Raw genomic sequence first — 23,191 nt, 5'->3', positions numbered from 1 at the left:
CTTTTAAGTGTCAGTTTATTAAAAAGACAACATTGACTCATGTTAAATTTACATTCAATAATACTGTTTCAGGATGCACCCAACATGTCAACCATTTGTTTAATTCTTGCACAAAGTGTGTGTCAATAGACACCCAAGAGGACCTCATCATTCAGCGGCTGGTGACATCTGCCATCTCAGCATCAGAACTGAGGCTGAGGCCGGCTATGTGACACAGAGCAGGGTCAGAGTGGGGAGGAGCCAGCAACTGTCTGCTCTGGGCCTTCCTGTCTCGAGACTGGACCATGGCCTGGCGAAGACAGGTGACCCACTGCTGCTTACTAAAGGAGTCATTGGCTTGCAGGCTGTACGAGTGGGCCTTGGAGCGCCCCCTACTGCTCACACGAAAACAGTTCTTCACTGGAAAGGCAAATGACACGGAAGCGAGGTAAGGGTAGGGTTGTTTGTTTCATCTGCAGGCTTGAAATGTGACGATAACACGCCAAAATGTCACCAATTCATATACATCATGTGTGCTTATGTACATTGTCTCAAAAAAGTGAGAACACCCATCAAATGTCAGCAACAGAATTGCAGTCATCTGAAAAAAAGTCAACACGCACCCATTGTCTAAGTAGTTGGCAACGCAAGTAAGTACCCCTCACATTGAACAAGTGCCAATATTTAGTGTGAGCACCGTTGATATCTCACACAACTCACATAGACTTGATGCAGCTTGAGGAATAATATCACTTAATATCAAATAATATCAAATTCAACCATTTTAAGCAGCAAATTTCATTCACTTATCATTATTGCACAATTTATACCCAAAATTACTTACGATTTGGGTAATTCAGTCAAAATTTTTTACTCCAGTATTTATCAGTACATAGGGATCCTCAGTGTCTTTGCTTTACTTGTTTTTATTTGATCCATCCATCCATCCATTTTCTATGCTGCTTCTCCTTATTAGGGTCGCACGGGTATGTTTTTTTATTTGATCTGATGTCTCACAAATTTTATTTTCTACATACTGTATTAACAAATGATTCCTATTTTACTACTCAAATTAAACAAAAATATGACAAAATGTAAGCAAATGAGATATTGTAATTGTCAACATGTAAAGGATATGGTGTGAATGAATTATCAGCAACTGATATGGTGAAGGGGTAGTATTAAATAAGATCTGCTTCTTTGTACTCCTTTTCAGGCATGTTGAATTGTGTAAATGTAACCATGTGATACGCCTAAATTTTACTTGTTAAGCATGTTCGAAACAAATAAACCATATCATACCTTCACAATGTCAAAATACATGTGGGAATTCTCAATAAACTCAATGAACCACAGCTCACTACCACCACCATGCTTGACTGTTGGCATTATCTTGGTACTCACTCCAGTTGCCAGCTATTTAGACAGTAATGGCTATATGTTGAGTCATTTTCAGTGGACGGTAAATCCATACTGCTATACAAGCAGTTTGATTTTTATAATGTATCTGAAGAAGATATACGGTACCCTAATGGTTGCTGAAATATGTGGGGTAGACACACTTCTGTGAGATGCATACGCCTTACCTTTATCATTTCCCCCTGTGAAGGCTCCTCTGAAGGAGCCCCCTCCACCTGCATCTCCATCTGGGATCACCTCCAGGTTTAAGGAGGCGTTTGGCAGAGGTTGTCTGTAGACATGGAACACGTGACCTCCATCCCTATCCTCTCCCGGTCTGCTCAACACCAGTGCCAGCTCAAACAGGAACACGTGCACCCGCTGACACACAAGCACACAAACACGCACGGACACGCACGTGTACGCACGCACGCACGCAAGCACACGCACACGCACACACACACACACACACACACACAGTGTCTGTTAGCAGCATTATACAAAATTAGCCTGTTTATGTTACTGATTGAAGGTTTGAGTCAGTCAGCGAAATATGAGAGGAAGCAAAGACTCCATACTCGTACTTGTTACCTGGCCCTTGTTGTTCTTGAGCTCCCCATGACAGTAGAGGAAACGAGACTGTTGGATCTCTGGTAGTCTCTGGCAGTCTTCAAGGTAGGTGAGCCCCCGCCGGTAGAATTGACACTCAGCCTCTCCCGTCTTCTTGTTCACCTCTGCCACAATGCTCTGGATGAGTTCCAGCTAAGCATAAATAAAATAATTAAGTTTAAACAGCCTGGATGAAGTCATTATATCAGTTGTAGTCCACAAATAACCATGGCACCAACTTCATGTGTTTGTATCATAAAAGTAGCATCTACGTTCAGAAGGTGGATGTTAGGCTTTTTCAACCATGCAATATACAGTAGTGTTGTATAGTGTTTTTATATTCACATTGACTCACTGCATCAGGTAATGTGAACTCATCCGGGTGCTCTGCTGGAGTGCATTTCTGGATCTCTTTCAGTAACAGCGGGTATTTTACCAAACGGCTTCGAGGAAGATCCAGGAAGTTCCAAAGGTCTAGTTTCCTGCTAAATGACGACTCCTGGCACAGACGCAAAAACTGCTCCACTCTCTTCTCGTGTTTTTTCTGGTCCAGCAAGGCTTTGGCACCCACCTGGTTGCAGCAGTATGTGACATAGGCCTCCAGGCAAGGGAACTACTCGGATGAGATTAGATGCTAAGAGGTGAAAGGCTCAGAGAGATAAATACATATACTTTACAGGATTGGCGAGAGTAGATTCTACAAGATACTAACCCAATTCATCAGTGTGGGAGCCACCTCGCCCACAGTTTTTTCCGACCCCCTCAGACGCTCAAGACGGCTCAGCAGATCTGTCACAGAACAAAGACAGGCTGGTTTTAGTGTCTGACATTTAATCGCTTGACAAAACATTAAGGAACATAGAGGAGTGTCTCTGATACATAGCAGCGTATCAGCGGTCAGTTCTACCTATATGCTTTAGCAAAGAGGTAAGTTTTGAGTTGACTTTTAAATCAAGAGAGGGTGTGTGCTCCCCAGATTGAGTGGGAAAGATGGTTCCACAACAGAGGACCCTGATAACTAAACGATCTGACTCCCATTCTACTTCTAAAAAAATATAGGAGATGCAAGAAATTGTACATTTTGGGAGTGCAGTGTTTTCCTGAGTTGATAGGGTTCTAGGAGCTCTGCAAGATATACAGTAGTACCTCGCATAACGTTACATTATCGGGGCACCGCCTACGCTCTTATCTCATTGGCTGATTTATCCAGTGCGTCCATGTTGGTGTGTGAGCTCCCTTCCTCATCTTAGTCGCCCTAGTGCACTAGTTTGCATGCAGTGAAATCTCTTCTTAATTTCTTTACTTTTATTTGTGTTAAAATTACCGTGGCCATGGGCCCTAAACCAAGTGTAAGTGAGAGGAAAAAAAGAGAAAAGTTGTTGATCGAAACAAAGCAGGAAATGATCCAGAAGCATGACGGTGGTATGAAATTAAGTGATGTTGCTAGACTATAGGGCCGTTCCCCATCGACCATACAAACAATAATCAAACTTATTTATTACCTTATTTTATATTGGAATGTTACTTTACTATGTTTATGCTGTTTTCTTATATTTTCCCACCATATTTGGTGGACTTTGAATATTTTTAAGGCCCAAAGGTGTGAGTTTGGGAAGATCTTGGAATGAATTAGGCTATTTACATGTATTTTACGCTTCGTATAACATAAAATCCCTATAACATAAAGGTTCTTGGAACGGATTATTTACCTTGTAGGGGCGTCTACTGTACTGGTGCTGATTTTTGTTTATGTTTCATAAATGGAAGAATGCAGTTTTTGACACTTGTCGTATTTAGGAAGGAAAGGTCCTGATCAAAGATGACACCAAGGTTTCTGACTGACCATCTAGGGCAGTAATATCATTTGCAATCTTGTCTCTGTGGTGCTGGGAACCAAGGACCATGATTTCAGTCTTATCTGAGTTTAATAGTAAAATGTTTGAGGTCATCCAGCTTTGTCGTTGAGACACGCCTGGAGTTTGTACAGCTGACTAGTTTGGTTCGGTTTCATTGATAAGTACAGTCGTGTGTCATCTGCATAGCAGCGGAAGTTAATGGAGTGTTTTCTAATTATATTGCCTAAGGGGGACATATAAAGGCTGAGCAATACAGGTTCTAGCACAGAACCCTGTGGGATGCCATGACTGACCTTCACGTGTCTGGATCCTTTACTACTACTGGATACACCTTGTATTAATAAATGTTCGCTGTTTTGTGGTTGCATACAAGTAAAGTGTACTTGTTCTTGCCTAAATGAAGCAGTTTCAAGCATGAAAATGTCTAAATGAACTAAAATACAAATACAAAGCAGAAGAAGCATACTAATGACAAATTTACTGTCTACATTGGCCACTACGTGTCAGTGTTTGGTGAGACAAGCACCAGAAAAGGCATTTAACATAATAGTCATAATAACAACATAGGGCTACTGTTGGGGGCCAAAACCCACAACAAGTTAAAACTCAACTCTGAAACTCCGACCTCACTTCCTGTCCTCTACACATCTGCCTGCCCGCCACTAAAGTCCGGCAGGGAACATATTTACTGTGACACACAAACAGGAGTTTTATTTACATCTTAAATGGCTTATTTACTCTTACTATATCTACTATATTGGGTAATACGAGTGGAAAGCCATTTAAAGCCACCACAACAGTACATTGATGAGACAATAGCCACCGCAGCAAGTACAGCTATCCAGAAAAAAATCAAGGAACTGCTAACGTGTGAGTCCATGCTATTTTACTTATGTCTAATATGTCTTATTTTCAGAAAATGGATGGATGGATGGATGTCTTATTTTCTCTGATTATATCTACTATATTGGGTAATACAAATATAATGGTGACTATATGTATTATTTCATGTTAAAAACCGTATTTAGAAGATTGTAACCAGGTTTTCTATGCCATACCTACAAAAATATTTCATTTATTAATATTGAATACTACTTCACAAAAATTCTTATCGTGGTTCAGTCTGGAATCAATTAACTGCGACAAGGGATGACTGTACATGTATTATTGTAGTTGTACTTTGCAATATAGAAATGCAGTGCATCATTCTGAGAACACTTTTGCCATTTTCTCTCATGTTTCTAAGACAAACTATTAGAAACCCCTTCTATCACAATGATACAATGCAGCATTGTATAATACATTCACAATTATAAACATTTTAAAATGAATACATCACTATCCGTAACAGTGACTTGTGCATATTACTATCTTTGAAAAAACACAAATATTCAATACAGTTATTGTATTGGAACTCTCTAGTTTGCTCAAATGTTGCAGCCGACTAGTGTATGTAAAACATGCATGCAAGCGAGAGTGATTGTTGACCTTCATGGAGAGGGATGAGAGAGTCCAGAGTGCCAAAAATCTGCATGAGCTCACTCTCGGTCATGATATCCAACTTCAACATTGGCTCATAGTACACCTGGGGACATCCACAGAGGTAAAGGGTCAAATTAAAGAGAATGACTGATAACATATTAACAAATGACAGATAATTGGGCAATTAGTGGATTATTGATTAATGATATTAGTGACCATCTCCCAGTATTAACAATACAAAATTAATAATACAAACCTTGGAAAAAAAGACAAAAAAACAGAATATAGACGAGTGTACAACATACAGGAATACGTAGAACTCATATTATAACATGAATGAAGTAGCTAATAGATTTAATGAATTATTTGTAAATGTTGGACCGGAATGAGCAAAGCAAATCCCTGATCCTGGGAATTATGGAAAGTATCTACCAGAGAGAAATCCTTGTTTTTTATTCCTGAAAGCTGTGACAGAACAAGAAATATTGGATATTGTCATTAAAAGCAAGAATAAAACATCTACAGATTGTAGTGATATTGACATGTCGTTGGTGAAAAAGGTCATTGAGGGCATCTCCAAACCATTAACATACATATGTAATATTTCATTTCAAACTGGCTCATTTCCAAATAAAATGAAAATAGGTCTTACCTCTATATAAAACTGGAAACAAGCATCATTTCACTAACTATAGACCAGTCTCATTATTACCAGTTTTGAAAAATACTGGTAAAACTCTTGAACAAAAGATTGGACTCATTCTTGGAAAAACACAATAAACTTGAACAGAATCAGTATGGATCTAGGCCAAATAGATCAAGAACATTGGCAATAACAGAAGCAATAGAACTAATTACAAATGCTATAGACCACAAGAAATATGTGGCAGATGTGTTCATAGATTTAAAGAAAGCTTTTGACACAATCAATCATGACATTTTTAATCAGGAAGCTAGAAAGAAATGGGATCGGGGAATAGTGCTTGATTGGGTCAAAAGCTATTTAAGCAGAAGAAAACAGCTTGTGAAGTTGGGTGATTGTTCCTCATCATATCTGGACATTGTTTGTGGTGTCCCCCGGGGGTCTATATTGGGCCCCAAACTCTTTATTTTGTACATAAATTATATGCACAAGGTTTCTAAGCTAATGCATTTTGTACTATTTGCTGGCGATACTAATATTTTTCACTCTGTGGATAACATAGAAAAATTGCAGGAGGACAGACATAATTACAGAAATTAACGAATTAAAAATATGGTTTGACAAACAGGTTTTCGTTAAATTTTGGGTAAAGATAAAAATAATGTTATTTGGAAATGATAGAATGAACACACAGTTAAAGATACATGTACAAGGACTAGAAATTGAGAGCGTTTATGAAATCAAATACATTTTGGGGGTGATTATAGAGGATAAAATTAGCTGGAAACCACACATCAAACATGTACAGAGTTTAAAAAAATCAAGAAACATTGCAGTAATAAATAGAGCAAAAAAGGTCTTAGATAAGAAATCACTCCACACGCTATCCTGTTCACTCGTCTCACCTTATTTGCGGTACTGTGCTGAGGTTTGGGGCAACAACTACAAAACATAATTGTATTCATTAACTATTCTTCAGAAAAAGAGCAATATGGATCATCCACAAAGTTGGTTATCAGGAACACACAAACCCATTATTTTTTAAGTCAAAGCTACTCAAGCTTACTGGCATTGTACAATACCAAACAGCACAAATAATGTTCAAAGCAAAAAATTAAGCTATTACCAGGAAATACTCAGCAATTGTTCAGTGTGTTATAATCTAAGGAAAAAATGTAACTTTAAGGAACCGAGATTTCGTACCACCAGAAAACGTTTGTTTATCAGTATGCGGGCTGAGACTTCTGAAGGGATTTTGTGTGGAACTGAAGTAATGTACCAATATGAGGCAGTTTTAAATTATGTATAAAAATATTATTCTTAAGAGGTATGAGGATGATGGATCACTAGCTGCAAATGTGTTATTTGTTTTTGTATTTGTGTGCACTGGGCTTGTATGGCACATTATAAGTGTGACTGTACATGGATATACAGAATGTGTACATGTATGTATGTATGTATGTATGCATGTGTTGGAGATGGAAGGAAGTTGATTTGATATTTGCTGAAGGACAGGGGGTGGGAGTAAATAAGTTTTACTTCTTCTCACTCCTTTTCAAATATATAATCGAGTATGTTTCTTTTAATTTATTCCAATTTTTTTTATATTGTGTTTTGAGAGGAAAAGTGTGTTTTTTGGTTTGTTTTGCATCTGATTCAAATATTCAAAATAAACATTTCAATCAATCAATCAATCAATGCAGTCTTGGTGGTGATAGTGTCATGGTCTGGGACTGCATGAGTGCTGTCAGCACTGGGGGCTGTGGTTCATTGAGGGAAACATGTACTGAAGCACAGAGATGCTTATGGTTGTGTACCTTCTTAACCAGGCTGAGGTCTTCGATGAGTTGCCGCTCTCCCTCAGTCAATTCATAGATCACCTGCAAAAGAGGCGAGAATGCACGTTGACACACAAAAACCCACACTTGCATAATGTGTGATGCACAAATGGGCCGACGTGAGCTCTTGCAGCTGACTGTTCGATAAAGGAAGTTGCGCCTACTGTTCCAGCTCACATCCTCTTTTATAATCCCTGTGTGCAGTCGATGGCAGTCAGTTTGCCCAACAATAACATGACAATTAAGTAGTTGGTTTACTTTTATTTAGTTTCACCTCTTGACGTTTGATCTCCTTGGCAGTGAGGTGGTGGCTCTCCACCGTGTCACTCCAGCACTGGCTGTTGCGCCTCCGTGGAAATGAGGAGCCCTTTGTGCGAGATCGTAGAGACGGCGTGGGCAAAGGTCGAGCCTCTGTGCGAAAACTAATAGATCGCTGTAAGGACGGACAGATGAATGAGTGCATATGTTAAATGGGACTCTGAACGAGTTTGTGCGTTACCGAAATTGACTGTCCGATGCGTTTGAGAGCAGGAGTCTTAACCGGGGTGATGACCCCCGTGAGGCTGTTGGACTTTACCACAGGCTTTACCCGTTTGTTACAGGGCTCCTACAATGAAAAATGGTAAGAGTCAAGCCGTTTGATACAGCCATGCAGCTCATCAGGGTGGCCCCTTACTGACATGGAAAATTCACCTCTGAGTCATTCATGTGCTCAGGCAACATTTCACCCTCCTCTTCCTCCTCTTCATCCTGGTAAAACAGAAGAGCACAAAACACAATAAAGGAGGCAAACACATGAGAGCTGAGGAAAGTGGAACAAGAGATGTTGCGTGGTGTGGCCCTCATTTCCTGTGACTCTTTCAGAAAGGAAGAGTGTTGAAAACATGCGTGTTGTAGTAAAATACAAGATGGCTGCTGTTTGACACATTTTTAAAATGTTGAAATGAGGTGCATTTTAAATTGGGTGGCAGCAGCAACATATACGACTCACAAAACAAGTATGACGGAACCAGAATCCAGAACATATTGCTCTTGCAGCAGAACATTGAGCTTACAGCTTTTGTGGTTACCAAGGTCAGGTTGACTAACATCCGCTGGTTACAGAAGACATCAACATGAGTTAGACAAACAACTCACCTCTGTGACTATGAGCACAGATTCAGGGGTTGAGTCTTGCTTTCTCTTCTTCTAAAATGAGACAATAATATTGAGTTCTATATTATCAATGATACACTAACACGCAGGAGCCAGGGGGTGATGGAGACTTACTCCAGCATGATCACAGATGGTGGTAGACGGCGTTTCTCCTACTCTCTGTGACCTAAGAATGTTACTCAAGTTATTTTGGTTGCTATACAAAAACAGTAAATTATATATTTTTTAATTAAGTTTTTAGCAAGAATTGTGTCAGATTAGTTTGCCTTCTTTTCATTTCCCGTAAAAGAATCTGTTGTAATTATTTGCTTCCATGCTATCTGTGTAAACAAAGTTGGAATCAGTCAAAAGTAAACATGACTAAATAGTAGCAACAAACAGGTTTGAACAGTCACAAAAAAAATTCCCAAACATATTAACTTACCAGAATGTCCTTGTCTCACAGAGGTCTTCCACTTCCATCTTCTTCATCATCAAAGCATCATCACAAATCACTCACATTCACCCACAAATTAAAGGCTGAGAAGAAAACGTTCATTTAGTACAAGGCCCGTTTTGCACAGTTCAGCACAACTTCTTCCTCATCTGGTTCTTCCTTCTCACACTAAACCACATCCTTTCGAGCCGCACTTCAAAATGTATGCTCTCCTCCCTGGGAGGGTACAAAACTGAACAGATCACTTGAACTCAGCAAGTGCATGACTGAACGCAACTGTGTTCAGCTGCATGCTTGGTGGGCAAGAGGAAGTGCGAAGACTTGCAAAAGCAAACTTGATTTGCAACTAAATTAAATGAGAAAAATATGGAAGTGATTACATTTATAAACCAATTTATACAAATAAATCCTCAGGGTTCAGAGCTGGACTCAAGAGGTTAGCATTTGTACTGTGCTATTGAGTGTGTAGGAGTATTTTGAGCCAGTGCATGATAAAATTGATTGCTAAACTGTTCTCAAATTGATATTACGGTACTTTCCACAACCGGAAAAACACAAGCACAGGTTCATTCATGAGTTGACATTTATTCACTATCAAGCTAAGTGCTCCCATATCAAGATACATATTACCTTGCTTACACTGTGGTGTCATTAGGAGTTTACAGGGTAGAGAGACATTTTGTGAGCCTAACATTGAATTAGGCCACAAAAAAAAAAAAAAATACAAAAAAGAACAAGACATGAAAGAGCGAAAACAGATGTCATGTGCAAGAGCCTCCCCCGCCCCGTGAAGACAGTGTGCTGAGGAGAGGTGCCTGAAAGCCCCTGGTAATCAATTCAACTTGACAGGGGTTAACATTTGTGCTGGGGAGGCAGCTGAGGTTCAATTGGTCATCCGGTGACCCAACAATTTAAAACTGGTGTTTGTAAAATTTTGGGCACTGAAACAGTCAATGGATAAAATTTGTACTTACATGTCACTTTTATGATTATTTTTAACATTTGACTATGTGACATGTAATAAGATGGAAACTGTAATGTGAGGGGTCTGGCGAGGCTTGGAGCACAGAAGAGTGTGTGTGTCCAAGTTTGCGAGGATACCTAAAATGAACACTAGATGGGCTGAGTAACAAACCTCTAAGGCTTAGAATTAAAAACGGAACACTGAGGTTCTTCAAAATATCAGAAGGTCCAGTTTCCCGCCTCTTGCAAGAGCCCTGTTCTCAGAGAAGAGCACAACTGGATTCCTCACGCACAGTTATCAGCAAGTCAGCTCAATGGGACTATGTACACAGAGGCACCGGTTAACACAAACCACAGGCCTTAAAAAAAAAAAAAAAAAAAGATTGCTTGATCCAGTAAAGAAGACTTGAACCCCCTACTATCTTGGGCCAAAAATAACCTCAACCCCTCATTTACAAGCATCCCCATATTCCTCCAGCACCCCCAGTCCTCCTGCAGGCAGATCGAACGTGGAGCTCAGCGGATGGTGTATCTGACGTACGGCACTTCTACATCTTCATCCGACAGATCGTTGCAGCACAACTCAAACACCAGAGCTTTGACATGCTTGCCCAGCTTCTTTTTAGACACCTTGGTCACAATCTCAGTCATCCTGCAACACATAGGGGATAGTTACAAGTTTATGGAAGATCTGTCAACATTTGTATTATATTATATATTAAAAGGCAAATGTTCAAAAAAGAAAAAAAAAAAGAAAAAAAGGGGGAGATTCTGGTGTAAAGTCCCGACTACTGTGGTGCAACTAGGCATGGGCCGGTTTGAGATTTTGACGGTATGATAATATTGGTATTTCATTGCAGCTCTAAAATGTGTTCTTTTGAAATATGTTTATTAAAAAGAAGAGAAAAAGTTCTGTTGAATAATAATTGAATTTAGTAATTTTTAAACATTATAACACAACATGACTGTATAATAACTGAATTATGTTTACTGTGGTTAATCCTGCAACTCAAGCCACAACACCATAAATATTATCCACTTCACACAAAAAAACAAAAACAAAGCAAAATGCAAAGGAAAACGCAAGTGAATGCAATCACAAAGCGGCTCAAGAGTGTTGTTATTTCAGTGTGGTGAAAGTTCAGGTCACAAGAGTTTTGTTTTAAGAGTCAGATTGTGTATTTGGTCGGATTGTGTATTTGCTGAGTTTTGATGAATTTGCTTGTGTGGCGACCCACAAGATAAAGACATTGACCAAGTTTCACATCTATTTCCACGTTATGTATTTGTTACTATTGGTAATGTAGTCAAAGCCACAGTCCACGTTTCAACACATTGGCGCACAGTGGAATAACACAGGACTTGACAAAGTATTTCCACATATTGGCCGCGCTGGACCTCCACTTTCTCTCATACTGGATGAAAATTGTAGTGGTTTTGAAATCATGACTTTCATACTGTGGTAAACCGGTAACCAGCCCACACCTAGGTGCAACCATGTTATTTTACTGGTGCACTTCTTTTACTGTGAAGGCCTGACTTTACCGTCTACAGAATGTATTACGTCGATGTTGCCCGAATGTGCTGCTCCGGCAGAACTGAAAAGGATTTTTGCCCCTATTAAAGTTAAAATACAGGAAACCATTAACACGAACGGCAAGTGTGGGGTGGAGGAGTGGTTAGGGTGTGGGAAAGAAAGGCAATATACGGTAGTTTCCCGGTGAAAAGGGGAGGGCTGACAGGTATGGTTTATGCATAAGCAACCGTTGACGACATGACACAGAAAAATTGTACTTACGGCAGTTCAAGTCTCTCTCTAAGTTTGGGAGCAGGCATGAAAAATGAGTAGAGCATGGACACTCCCTGAGAAAGCATGGTGATATCCAACCTATGCTCATTCTTAAAACAAAAACAACAGGGTTTAGTATGATAAACCAATTGAAGCAAACAAATGTACCAAATAGACCAGATAGGTACATACTCTAAAGTAGGTCAGAAACTGCTGCAGTGTCATCTCCTCTCCATTTGGTTGGAGCCCAGTGATCTCGAAACGATCCCATAACGTCCATTCGATTTCATAGTACTGTCAAAACAATGTAAGGATGGGATAATCAGATAACCTGTTTGGTCATAGTCAACAGTAGGTGGTCAAATTGTCTCCTCAGCACACACTGAAGCAATCAGTGTGAGAAGGTGAGTTGAACTCACTTGCACCCAGACAAACTGCCTGGTGCATCAGTATTAGCATGGCTTAATCATCATGGGAGGTAGTAATTACCGGTGTAAATTTTAAGTGTCAGTTGAAATGTCCATACAGTGAAGACACAGACGCACGCCTCAATGTGCACAGTGAGACACACACACAGGGTTCCTACCTTGTGTTTTGGAGCAGCAATGGGCTCGGAGAAGGCGAAAAACGGCAGGGACAGATTCATAAAGCCGTTCTTGAATGACTCCAGCTTTTTATGTCCTTGGACGATCTTGATGAGCTCAAGGCACACCAGACCCACAACTGCAGCTGTGGTAGTGGCAATGGCCGGGATGATCTTGCCAGCTATAAGTTTGCTCTGGGTAATGGGGCAGGGGAGGACAATTAAAATTGGGATAAAATAACCAACCAAGAAATACAGGTCTGACAAATCCAAGCACCCACATTGTGTCTGTCAGTCGGGGGGATGTCATAGTTCTCTGCTCTCAAGTTGGATGCTGCTACTATGAAGTCCATGTGAAAGTTGGTGTCATCATCCTGTTTATTGGTAGAACAAACCACCTTAGGTTAAGGACTGACAGCAAATTCAGACTCAACTGAAGATACAAGGACAGATGTGGTACCTTTTCAAAGTCAATAGCGCAGAGTTTGAATTGGGCAGACTCAGGGGCAGGCAGCAGGACCTTCAGCTCCTCCAATCTGGAGTCATCTATTAAAACAAAAATGTAGTTGGTTTGCAATTCATTTGAAGCCCCCGATATGAGCAATACTCCCAGCATGACTACATACCAACAGAGGAATTGCTATTCTGTAGCTCCTGATCAGAGACGTGGATTCTCACACCAGACCGTGGAGTAAAGGGAGGCACTTTAATCTCTTGCAAGATCTTGACAACTGCTGCACGATCGGTGCTGCCTTGTATGCCGTAAGTCTGAGCAAACAGGTTGGCTGCACCCATTATGTAGTCTATGTGCAGGTCCTACAAGGCAAAACTTGTCATTTGGAATGGTTAAGAACCAAGTCACCTTTAAAGAGGAAACAAGGAATGCTTTACTTACGTTGCTTGTACTGAATTCTATGGGGTGGGGACACCTCTTTGGACCAGACCAGAAGGGGGCTCCAGAGCTAGTTAGCTGAAAGCCAGGGAAAAGATGAAAATGGTCCTCATCCACACAAAACAGGTTCTTAAGCCACAATTCCATTACACAGCACAATTCAGATCAGCCCAACACAGATGGGAACAGTAAACCATGACAAAGCAATAGCAAAAATAAAAAGGAAATGCAGAATATTGGGGTATTTTCTTTTTTTCCTCCCCCATTGTCAGAGTGAAGTGACAAGTTTCGGTTGACCAATAAAGAGAATGCAGCTGGAATACTTTTGGGCAGTCAAGTACACTCCAAGTGCCATTCCAAGAATGCTTTAGTGACAACTCAACAAGCAAGAATAGTCATTACAGCTAGTTAAATATGTACCTGATCAGGGGGGAAGTTGTGCAATAGCTGGCGAATGTTGTTGCTATACTGGCACTGCCAATGGTTGCGTGCCCACGCTACGCAGTCGACCCAACTGTGGGGGCAGTCTGTGACAAGAGTCTTGTAAACAGCCTCGAGCAACTCCGCAGACTGACCGCCAGTAAGTTTCAGGGTTCGCTCCATGAACTTGGGATCTCTGTAAGACAAGCAACAGACATTGGTACAAAAGTAAATTTTAGACACTAGCCTAGTTGGGCCATGTTAAACTGAGCCGCTGGCTATGGTAAACTGTACTGTATTATATTATTTTTTATTAATTGTATTTGATATAATGAACATTCCTACATTGCTTCTGGACGCAGCTTACTTCACAACAGTTCTAGCTAAGCTCAATCAAATTACATTTTTGAAAGACAATTCCTATCCTCCATTTATGTGTATTACAGAAAAATTGTTTAATTCCTACATTAGTACGTACTTTTGCAGAGGAACGTATACTTTAGGCCTAGGTACAGTAGTTGACCAATTCACTGGTCGCAGATAAAAAGCTATCTTACGTGAGGTACTGCATGGCATTCTCTGGTGGCTGTTTGAAAAGGCCCTCAAACTCATCACGAGCCCACTAAAGAGAGCAACATGTGAACAGATCAATCACTTGCTAGATTCAAGAGCCTGGTGGCACTACATGCATGTCTACTCACTTGCAGTGTGTGTTCAATTGCATTTGGAAAATTCTTGAGGGTACAGATAGGGATAGACTTCTCTGGTGGGTCTTGGCTAGAGCTGTACGACTCTGTGAGGAAGGGGATCACCACCTGGACATTGCCTTTGGTACCCAGAGTACCAGACTCCAGCAAGGGTTTACGGTAGTACACACACCTCCGATCCATGTACAAACCTGCACAAACAGACAGGTTATATAAACTTATTGAAATTTTAATTGGAAATATGTGCCTACTTACGTGCATCAACATTGTCCAGTGCATTGGTTACTCCATCAAGGCTTTCAAAGAAGTCATCATCATAGATCCTCTCTGTGTCAGGGCCTACCCTATTCTGGTGACCAGTGATCTTGATGGAGGGGTTCATCTGTTTCACTGCTGCTGCAGCTGTGTCACTTTTCATTTTCTGTTACCACACACAGAAACAAGAGCTATGGAATAGTATGATCTGCTAGAATACTAGCACAAATGTTGATTTTTACAATAATTCAAATGATTAACTACAGTAAAGTCTCCCCTATTTGCAGTACACAGGTTAAGCAAGAATGCATCAATGCTACTTAGATGAGAAAAGAACTGATGCTGATACTGATAGAACTGATACTAAAAAGAAAACTGCTACTAACCGTAACATCTGATTGTCTGAAGAGGAACTGTCTGTTGAGGTTGGACTTCTCTATGGTGTCCATATCTGTCACAATGATCTCACCCTCCCCACTGGCCAATCCAATCATGGCAAAGTTTTTCAAGAGCTCACAGCCAATGGCACCAGCTCCAACCTGGAATAATCAAATGTCAGGCATTGTAGATTAATTCAAGCACACGGAAGTATCACTATGTAAATTGGCTTTAAGAAATAAAGTTGCCTAACAATTATTGAAGTAAACCCATTAACTTTTGGGAGCTATTAAATATAGCTATAAATTACAAATGCCAGGTCCATCAACTTTATTAAGATAATTTCCTAGCTGCGTATGGTCCTTTGATGGCCATTACCAAACCTATCAATTTAGCAACAGAACGCCACTGATGCCAATGGATGGCATCTTGATGGCAGACTCACCAGGAAGTAGCGTTGCTTGGCAAGCAGATCCTGCAGCTTGGTGCCAAATACAGCAATCTGTCCATCGTACCGACTGTTCCTCTGTGTGTGGGGGGGAATTGTTAGCTTAATGCTATTGCATCAATATGTACATGGGACTTGGAAACACGTACAGGTGCACACTCTTCTTCTGTGAGTACAACTCCCTCCTCTTCTGGCAGGCACTCCAAGGCGTCAAAGTACAACCACTGCATTATGGGCATAAATTTCCCAGTGCACGCCTAAAAGAACAAACAGTTCTAAGGCCATATTGAAACAATGGCAAAAAACTTGAACAAATGCATTTGATGGACTGTATCAGAGTAAGATATGCAGTGTCAGTTACCAATAGATTGCTGTGAATTTCTCTTTGAGGTAGATAATCTGCTTTTTACTAACCTTCATGACTTCCTGTGCTGCCAAACCCCCAATGAATGCATTGACAGGGGCCAAGTCACCAGCAGCGACAAATGCCATCTTTTTGACGAGTGCCTCATCTAGCTGTTCTACTTTGGCTGATCCAGTCTGAGCAGAGTTCAGCTCCTTAGCCAGAGTCAACAAGTCTTCACCATCAGCCTGAAATGCAAGGATGGCAAAAGTTAGAACTGTGTACCAAAAATTGGTTAAAAGAAAGCTGAGTTGAAGTTAGTCAGATGGACCAAAAAATGGTAATTACAAATAAGAATCAAACTGGTGATGTAAAGGGATTGGTTGGGTAGAAGCATAGCTTTCTTGCCACTGCCATGGAGTGTGGTTCACCTGGTTCCATGGTGTAGGGAGGCGGTTGTTTTTTTTCTGGAAGGCATGGATGGCCTGGAAGCCCACATGCAATTGTCCTGGACGCTCAAACTTGCCAAAGTCTGTCATTATGAATTCTGGCTCAGCCATGGAGGAGGACAAGGATTTCTGTAGCCGAAAGATCAATACAAGATAGCATATTTAGATTCAAATATGTTCACTTGTGAAGGTAACTGCTTGACAGTGTGCGTGAGTAAACAGACATGTCAAGGAGCATCTACTACACCACCTTGGGTGCATACATCAACTTACAAAGGTGAATTTCTTGGGCATCTTGACCTGAGAAACAATTCCTCCTCTTACATAGTCAGTAAATCCCGTTGTGTCACAAATGCTGAAGGTGTAGGGACCTAGAAAGAAGTTGTCAAGTTACATTTCTATCGAAGTTGTCAAGTAAAATTTCTATCAAAAACTACTGCAATATTTCTTTAGCTGATAATAGGTCTTACCAAGAACTTTGATTTCTACCGGCTGGCAGCCATTGAGTTCAGTCATGCCCTGAACCTCTGAGAAAGTTACAAAGTCTCCACTCTCAAAACCGTGACGGGCCTCATCCAGACAAGTCACAACACCTTGACTGTCCTGGGGGGCAGGAAAAAAAATTATATACATATAAAAATGGGTCAAAATTGACACACATGCATATTGAATTCTAAATGTTATTCTAAAAAGGACAGTGTTTTGGTAAACAAAAAGTTGGGAGGACTAACCTTTGTGATCATAGAAATCATGGCACTCAGTGGTTGTTCTCCATTAGTGTCATACACAATCATCTCCTCACCAAAGTCACAAAACAGCTGGCTACAAATCAACACACCCGGTGTCAGCATCAGTCACTGTATGAAAGTCAAAGAACAATGTATGTATGATGTTCAGGATCTTACCCGAACAGGCCACGGGTGTCTGCAATGATGAACTTGATGCCTTTGTTGTGGCAGAACTCTCCCACTTGCTGCTGCTCATCTAGAGTGGAGTTTGTCAGCACTACAACCTAAGTTACAAAAATGGAAATAGTTATGCACATAGCTATGTACATTCCATATTAATTGAGTGGTGCACTAAACTTGGATCAAAGCTATACCTGGAACTTGATCAGGAAGTCGTCTGCGAGAGTGCCGGTATATGCTGCCACAGGGACATAGTTGTTGAGATCAGCCAGACGGGGCTGACTGACTTCCGCTCTGTTCTTCCCTAGATCCTCCTCTCGAATATAAAACTATCAACATAAAACCAAAAGACATTAGCCACAGACATGTGCATTCTAGCCACTCATCAAATTAAAGCATTAATTACACTATTTGTAAGTAATAATAAGACTATTGCCAAATGTTCAAAAGGACCCATGGACAAAATGGCAGGGGGCAATCAGGTGATAAGCAATCAAAAATAAAACAAAATATAAATCCTCAAGCCTCAACTTAAGCTCATGGATGACCATGATTCTACTGAAAGCCTCATGTAATGTCGGAAAACAGGCCATGGCGCGGCTGTGATGACAACTTAACAGGCCACCCACTGATAAATCTGGGTCAGTCTATCATGGTCATTAAGGTTATTTTGCAACACCTGCAACACTTTTTTTTTCGATGAAGGCAGCACAAGGTCTCCTCTTGCAAGAATTTTGAAAGAAAACTGTGTGTGTGTGTGTGACAATTTCAATTAAAACATTTGTAAATGTCTTATCCTTAAATTACTTTAATGAAAAAATTGCAACAAACATGTCCTAACTGCTTTGGAATGAAGGTAAACCAATGTGGTTAACAGCATGTCTACTAAGCTGATGAGTGTGCGTAACAGCACTTGCCGTTGGGGTGTCACGAGACACTCCAGTTCACAAGACGAGATGATACACAAGACTGAGTCTACGAGAATGAGACGAGATGAGATTTTAACATTACTTTTAAATAAAGTACAATGAATAAATTAAAAAAAATTACAATATATTGCAATTACCTAATTTAATTCTAGTACATTACCTTGCATGTTCTATGCAACAAAGTCGTCACAGTATTGAAACCAATGCATAGTGAACCCTCTTCCTGCCTGTTTGGAGGCAGGAGACGAGGGAAACAGACACGCATGCACATGGCAATATGTTGAGGCCGACAAAATTATCGAGGTCATTTTCATTTATTGTGTGATTCATATATTTATTATCGTCCCAGGCAGTGCCCCATGAGACAGTTTTTTTTCAGAACAAAAAATCTTGTCACGTTTTAATCTTGCAAGATCTTGTGACACCCCTAGCTGTCGTTGTTAGAGAGTGCATCCCTGCAAGGCTTAGTGCATGCCTTTGGAGCAGGCACAAGTGCAGACTAGTCTATGTTCAAATAGATCATATGGGAATATAGCATGGGAATCACAGAAAAAAAATTTAATAGTCAACCCAATGAATGTAAAACAGAATTGCTGTTGAAACAAAATGGAAAAAAAATTAAAAAGACTAGCAATGCATGCTTCTACTGACCTGAGAGGAAAGATCTCGCCATTCTGCAATGCCTTGGTCGTGTACAGTGACACTACGAACTCCACCTAGGATGACATTCTTGGCAATCTCCACTCCAAGACCTCTCATACCAGAGATGAGGACATTAGAGTTTTGCATGCGCTTCATCGCAGCATGGCCCAACACATACCTAAAAACAGGAATTTAGTATAATGAGCACAACTATGATGATATTTGATACAGATTATGGTTTCCACTCAGAAGACTTACAGTTGTCTGGAGTACAGGCCTTCATCAATCTCAGCATCATTGCCATTCTTAGCCATGCCCTAGACACATAACAGCATGAAATTAGTCAAAATTGGGCCAATCTTAACATTCTATCTATAGGATGGAAATGTGCTTACGTTGGCAGGTGTGTGAGACAGATCAGTTCTGACAGAGTTTGAGGAGGAGCAATGGGATCCCGTCTTCGTCTCTGTTCCTGACAAGCGACGTTTCTTGGACAGCGGCGAGCTGGACATCTGCAGGTCATCAGAAATAGATTTTTATTTTATTTTATTTTATTTTATTTTTTAAAGGAACAACACAGCCTAATTATCACCTCAATAACAAATTTATTAATGGCAAGCGACTTGAAGATCAAGAAAATTATGCAGTTTGAAGAAATGTGAACTATAAGTCACTGATGAAGTGGTTTCATAATGAGCATTCCGCTAAATGCTACACGATACCATTCATTTTGGTGAGAAGGGATTTCTAGCCAGAGAGCAGCTGGGCTGGCTGAGAGCCAACAACAAATCTGCTAAACACAGAGCGAACCTAAGAAGAGCCATGAATAGCAGCATTATCTACCCGCTTTCATACTCAGCGCAGGTCTTGTTTATGTGGCTCTATTGTGTATAGCTGGATTTGGAAGAACCGCGACATCGTTCCAACAAAAAAGCGCTGAATCACTCAAACTTCACTGCGGTTAACACTTCACAATAACTCACATGTGTGGACATGAGGACAAGCTACACACAAACCGATAGTACGAGTACATTCGCGCAAATGTCCTGTTAAAATGAAATGCGCCCAAGTATGTGAGGATTTAGGCAGCAATCCAGCCAAACTAATTCTAGGATAGAAACAGGCCGCAGTATGCGATACAACTACCGCGATCAAACCAGTTCTGCATCCAAGGGAACGCCAAGTCAAAGTTTACCGTGCGAAACACTTCCTGTATCCCTCTAACGATTCGGAATAACAGCAGCCAGTGGGCATACAATATAAAATACAACGTTTTTGTGATCATAACAATGGATGGCAGGTGAAAATGAAAGTAAACCGTGCGGTCCACGACTGTAAGCTGCCTGACGCTGGCTCATTTGCGTCTCAAAGGCTTTAAAGCTTTAAACGCCCCAAAAAACGCGTCAGGGCTCGTAGAAAACAACAGGAGTCGACCGGCTAAGTATAGGCTGCGTGTCACTCATAAATGAAGTCGTTTGGCAAGTGGACGGAACGGTAACATTGATACGGTAATAGGTGAGAAACCTCCAGAAGAGTCGGAGAGGGTCGCCCTAGGCCTCAATCGCCTCCGATGCGGAACACAACTTTACAAGCTAGCGTCGTTAGCTAGCATGTGACCTGCTAGCTAACGGCGCTAACTGCGGATCTATTGGACAACTTACTAATGACATTTCGGCAAGTCGCGAGGCTTATACGTTAAGGTAAGGGAAAAAATAGCCGTCAAACACGGCCGGTGACAAACGATTCGTTTGCGCTAGCAGCTCTAGCCGCTCCACTCCTGCCTCCATTGATTTCTCCTTTCTTACCAATAATCCTTCCCGGGCCCTTTCCAATGCGAACCCGCTCCTCTCCCGTTATGTTCAGATGCCAGTGATTGGGTATATGTCGATAAGCAGGAAGAAATTGAAAAAGATCCGCGGCAAGTAGGATGGCCTTGCGCTTTATTGTCGAGTCACTATGTGGTTCCGATGCGAGGCTTTCCTATGTAATAGCTACGGCTGGCTTTAAGACTGCAACAGGGAACAAAACCAAAATGGCAGCTGGAGAAAGGGGCGGAGGGGGCGTGACGCACTGGCCTAAACATGCGACAGGAAAGGTTGGCTTTGAGCACGCTGCTCACACAAGCCGCCTTGCTATTGGCTGGAAAGCACAACCAACGCCATTCATCCCGCCCTCACTGGCATGGACGCATGTAAAGTATTAACTGTACAATGAATAGCATCACCATTCAATTCAGATATTTCAACGCACAAATAAAATTGGAAATCATTGAACAAAGTAAGCAGATGCACCACAGTTCTCCATTAAGACACTTTTTGACTCAAGTCACCGCATTGTATTGGGGTGTAAAATGCTTGCACTAACCATGCCGACTTATAAAATGTTTGACATTTAAGCCTTACTCGCCACAATATTGTTTTCAACGCTAGGCCAGTAGATTAATTTTGAACAAAAAAACCACGGAGTTCAATAAAAGCAAACCATCAGTGGCAGTCTGATAGGGAAGCAATAGCAAAATGGCTCACAGGTATGAATGCAATAATGATGCTGAACACGAGCCCTCAACCAAATAAGAGGTTAAGGGTAACGTTTCCTTGTAGAACAAGAGTATTGGGGGAGGGGGTGCCTGGTAAATGACAAAAGGCTCCCGAACGTGAGGGCCGCATATTCTCGGGTACACATGTCGCTATAGGTCCTACTTGTCTTTTCACTGCAACATAACCATCCAGCGCACCATTACTACATGTCCTATGCAGGAAGCATAACCCAAAGGCTTAAAAATGCTCGATATGCTGTGACTGGTAACGTCGATTACCGTGCTATTGTGACGATTATCTTGCAATCCATTTCGATGAAATAGTTCCAGTAGGTTCTAGCAAATGGAGCTAGATGGCAATAACAAAGAGCATGTGCTTAACTTTTGGCACAAACCGTTGTCCAGCTACTATTGTAATATATTACAAATGAATAAATAACCATAGCAACACTCTCCTCTGCGCATAAATATCCAAATACATTTCAACAAGCGCTTTCGTCAAGGCGAGTTGATAATTACAATCATGCAGTCGCGAATAAGTAAAATAGAATAGTGTTATAGCAGTAAACCAGACGGAAACCACTGCGTAGTTGTTAGCTTGTGTGCAGCTAGCCATCAAGCTATATAGCCTCCCAATGACTTTTTCCATCTTGTGCCGCTATGTTAGCTTGCTAACATTAGCAGCTTAGCTTGCGTTAGCATTGACGAGGAGTGTGCACAACTTACCACATCCGATATTACTCTGCCTGATTTGTAGTCTTAAAAATAGGCCTGGAACCAAAGAAAAGTCTTAGCAAACCGCGTGACAAATCTAAGCCGCTGTTAATGGCAACCGGGAAAGTGTGTCACAGTGGCGGGCTCTGCGCGAGTTTTTTCCGCTGGACAGCTGCCTGCCCGGTGGTTGCTGAATCCCTCACAATTTCAGTAGAAAGCAAAGCAGCAACATGTGCACGTTACAGGCGCGACCATCTTGTCTTCTCGGCGCTTTTAGTGGAAGGCTCGTATGACTTAATTCACGATTGAACTTACCTCATGTCAAATATCACATAAACTACTCCTAAGTATTGAGTTGTGTACTTGTATATGATTTCAAGCCTTTTTTTATTTAGCACAATACATAATTTCCCCCACCCGTGCCCTCAAAAATATGGTCGAATCCAGAGTGCTCGCAATGTCCGACGGGATATGTAGGCGCTGTCAAATCCTACTCGGTGTTGGTCAACAGACACCCCTGATCAAAATTTTAAGACCAGTTGAAAAATTGCAAAAATTTACATTTTGCACTGTTGGATCTTCCAGAGGTTCTAACAGAGCTTCAAAATGCAAAAAGAAGAAATGAGAGTGGGACAAAGAAATTTGGAGCAATTAATTGCAAACAACCATCAAGCTGAAATAGGCTGTTCATCAGCTGATCAAAAGTTTTTAAGACCACAGCCTTAACAGCCAAAACCTTGGTAAAAATGCGGATTCATAGTCATTTTCTGTCTGGTATTCACATTGTCATGATCTCTTGATGACAAAGCCAAAAAAAACTTTCTCTCTTTGATCACGGT

General features: G+C 41.0%; 2 protein-coding genes and 1 non-coding gene across 6 annotated transcripts; all 3 read right to left on the bottom strand.

Moving 5' to 3' along the window:
* Positions 1 to 4: 4 nt before the first annotated feature.
* On the bottom strand, positions 5 to 9,637 carry arhgef3l (Rho guanine nucleotide exchange factor (GEF) 3, like). 3 transcript variants are annotated; one of them, XM_054787547.1, is made up of 13 exons: positions 9,385 to 9,637; positions 9,075 to 9,280; positions 8,943 to 8,993; positions 8,499 to 8,555; positions 8,305 to 8,412; positions 8,080 to 8,238; positions 7,785 to 7,847; positions 5,331 to 5,427; positions 2,699 to 2,775; positions 2,342 to 2,599; positions 1,969 to 2,139; positions 1,566 to 1,758; positions 5 to 399 (listed from the first exon to the last, which is right to left on the bottom strand). In XM_054787547.1, exons 4-13 carry the CDS (start codon positions 8,526 to 8,528, stop codon positions 152 to 154), a joined length of 1,404 nt encoding a protein of 467 aa, XP_054643522.1. In that variant the 5' UTR covers positions 8,529 to 8,555; positions 8,943 to 8,993; positions 9,075 to 9,280; positions 9,385 to 9,637; the 3' UTR covers positions 5 to 151. The 3 variants fall into 3 exon arrangements, with proteins under 3 accessions (XP_054643522.1, XP_054643365.1, XP_054643438.1); XM_054787390.1 differs by having other exon boundaries at positions 9,075 to 9,126; XM_054787463.1 differs by having other exon boundaries at positions 8,943 to 8,990; positions 9,075 to 9,126.
* A 324-nt stretch (positions 9,638 to 9,961) lies between these two features.
* uba1 (ubiquitin-like modifier activating enzyme 1) lies at positions 9,962 to 22,560 on the bottom strand. 2 transcript variants are annotated; one of them, XM_054785280.1, is made up of 26 exons: positions 22,365 to 22,560; positions 19,498 to 19,614; positions 19,361 to 19,419; positions 19,112 to 19,280; positions 17,726 to 17,860; positions 17,529 to 17,635; positions 17,355 to 17,445; positions 17,094 to 17,226; positions 16,897 to 16,994; positions 16,606 to 16,752; positions 16,246 to 16,422; positions 15,981 to 16,088; positions 15,829 to 15,909; positions 15,392 to 15,544; positions 15,006 to 15,171; positions 14,745 to 14,941; positions 14,601 to 14,665; positions 14,044 to 14,239; positions 13,627 to 13,701; positions 13,358 to 13,547; positions 13,192 to 13,277; positions 13,013 to 13,105; positions 12,735 to 12,926; positions 12,341 to 12,442; positions 12,158 to 12,258; positions 9,962 to 11,011 (listed from the first exon to the last, which is right to left on the bottom strand). In XM_054785280.1, exons 2-26 carry the CDS (start codon positions 19,612 to 19,614, stop codon positions 10,876 to 10,878), a joined length of 3,174 nt encoding a protein of 1,057 aa, XP_054641255.1. In that variant the 5' UTR covers positions 22,365 to 22,560; the 3' UTR covers positions 9,962 to 10,875. The 2 variants fall into 2 exon arrangements, with proteins under 2 accessions (XP_054641255.1, XP_054641168.1); XM_054785193.1 differs by lacking the exon at positions 22,365 to 22,560 and adding an exon at positions 20,908 to 21,146.
* LOC129194651 (small nucleolar RNA U6-53/MBII-28) lies at positions 12,516 to 12,626 on the bottom strand. The gene has a single exon (XR_008573780.1). It is a non-coding gene; the product is annotated as a small nucleolar RNA U6-53/MBII-28 (small nucleolar RNA).
* Positions 22,561 to 23,191: the final 631 nt, after the last annotated feature.

This window comes from Dunckerocampus dactyliophorus, chromosome 1 (assembly GCF_027744805.1).
Source record: "Dunckerocampus dactyliophorus isolate RoL2022-P2 chromosome 1, RoL_Ddac_1.1, whole genome shotgun sequence".
NCBI classification, from domain to species: domain Eukaryota; kingdom Metazoa; phylum Chordata; class Actinopteri; order Syngnathiformes; family Syngnathidae; genus Dunckerocampus; species Dunckerocampus dactyliophorus.
Note: the sequence above shows the minus strand (reverse complement) of the source record. Positions and strands in the feature narration are given on the sequence as shown.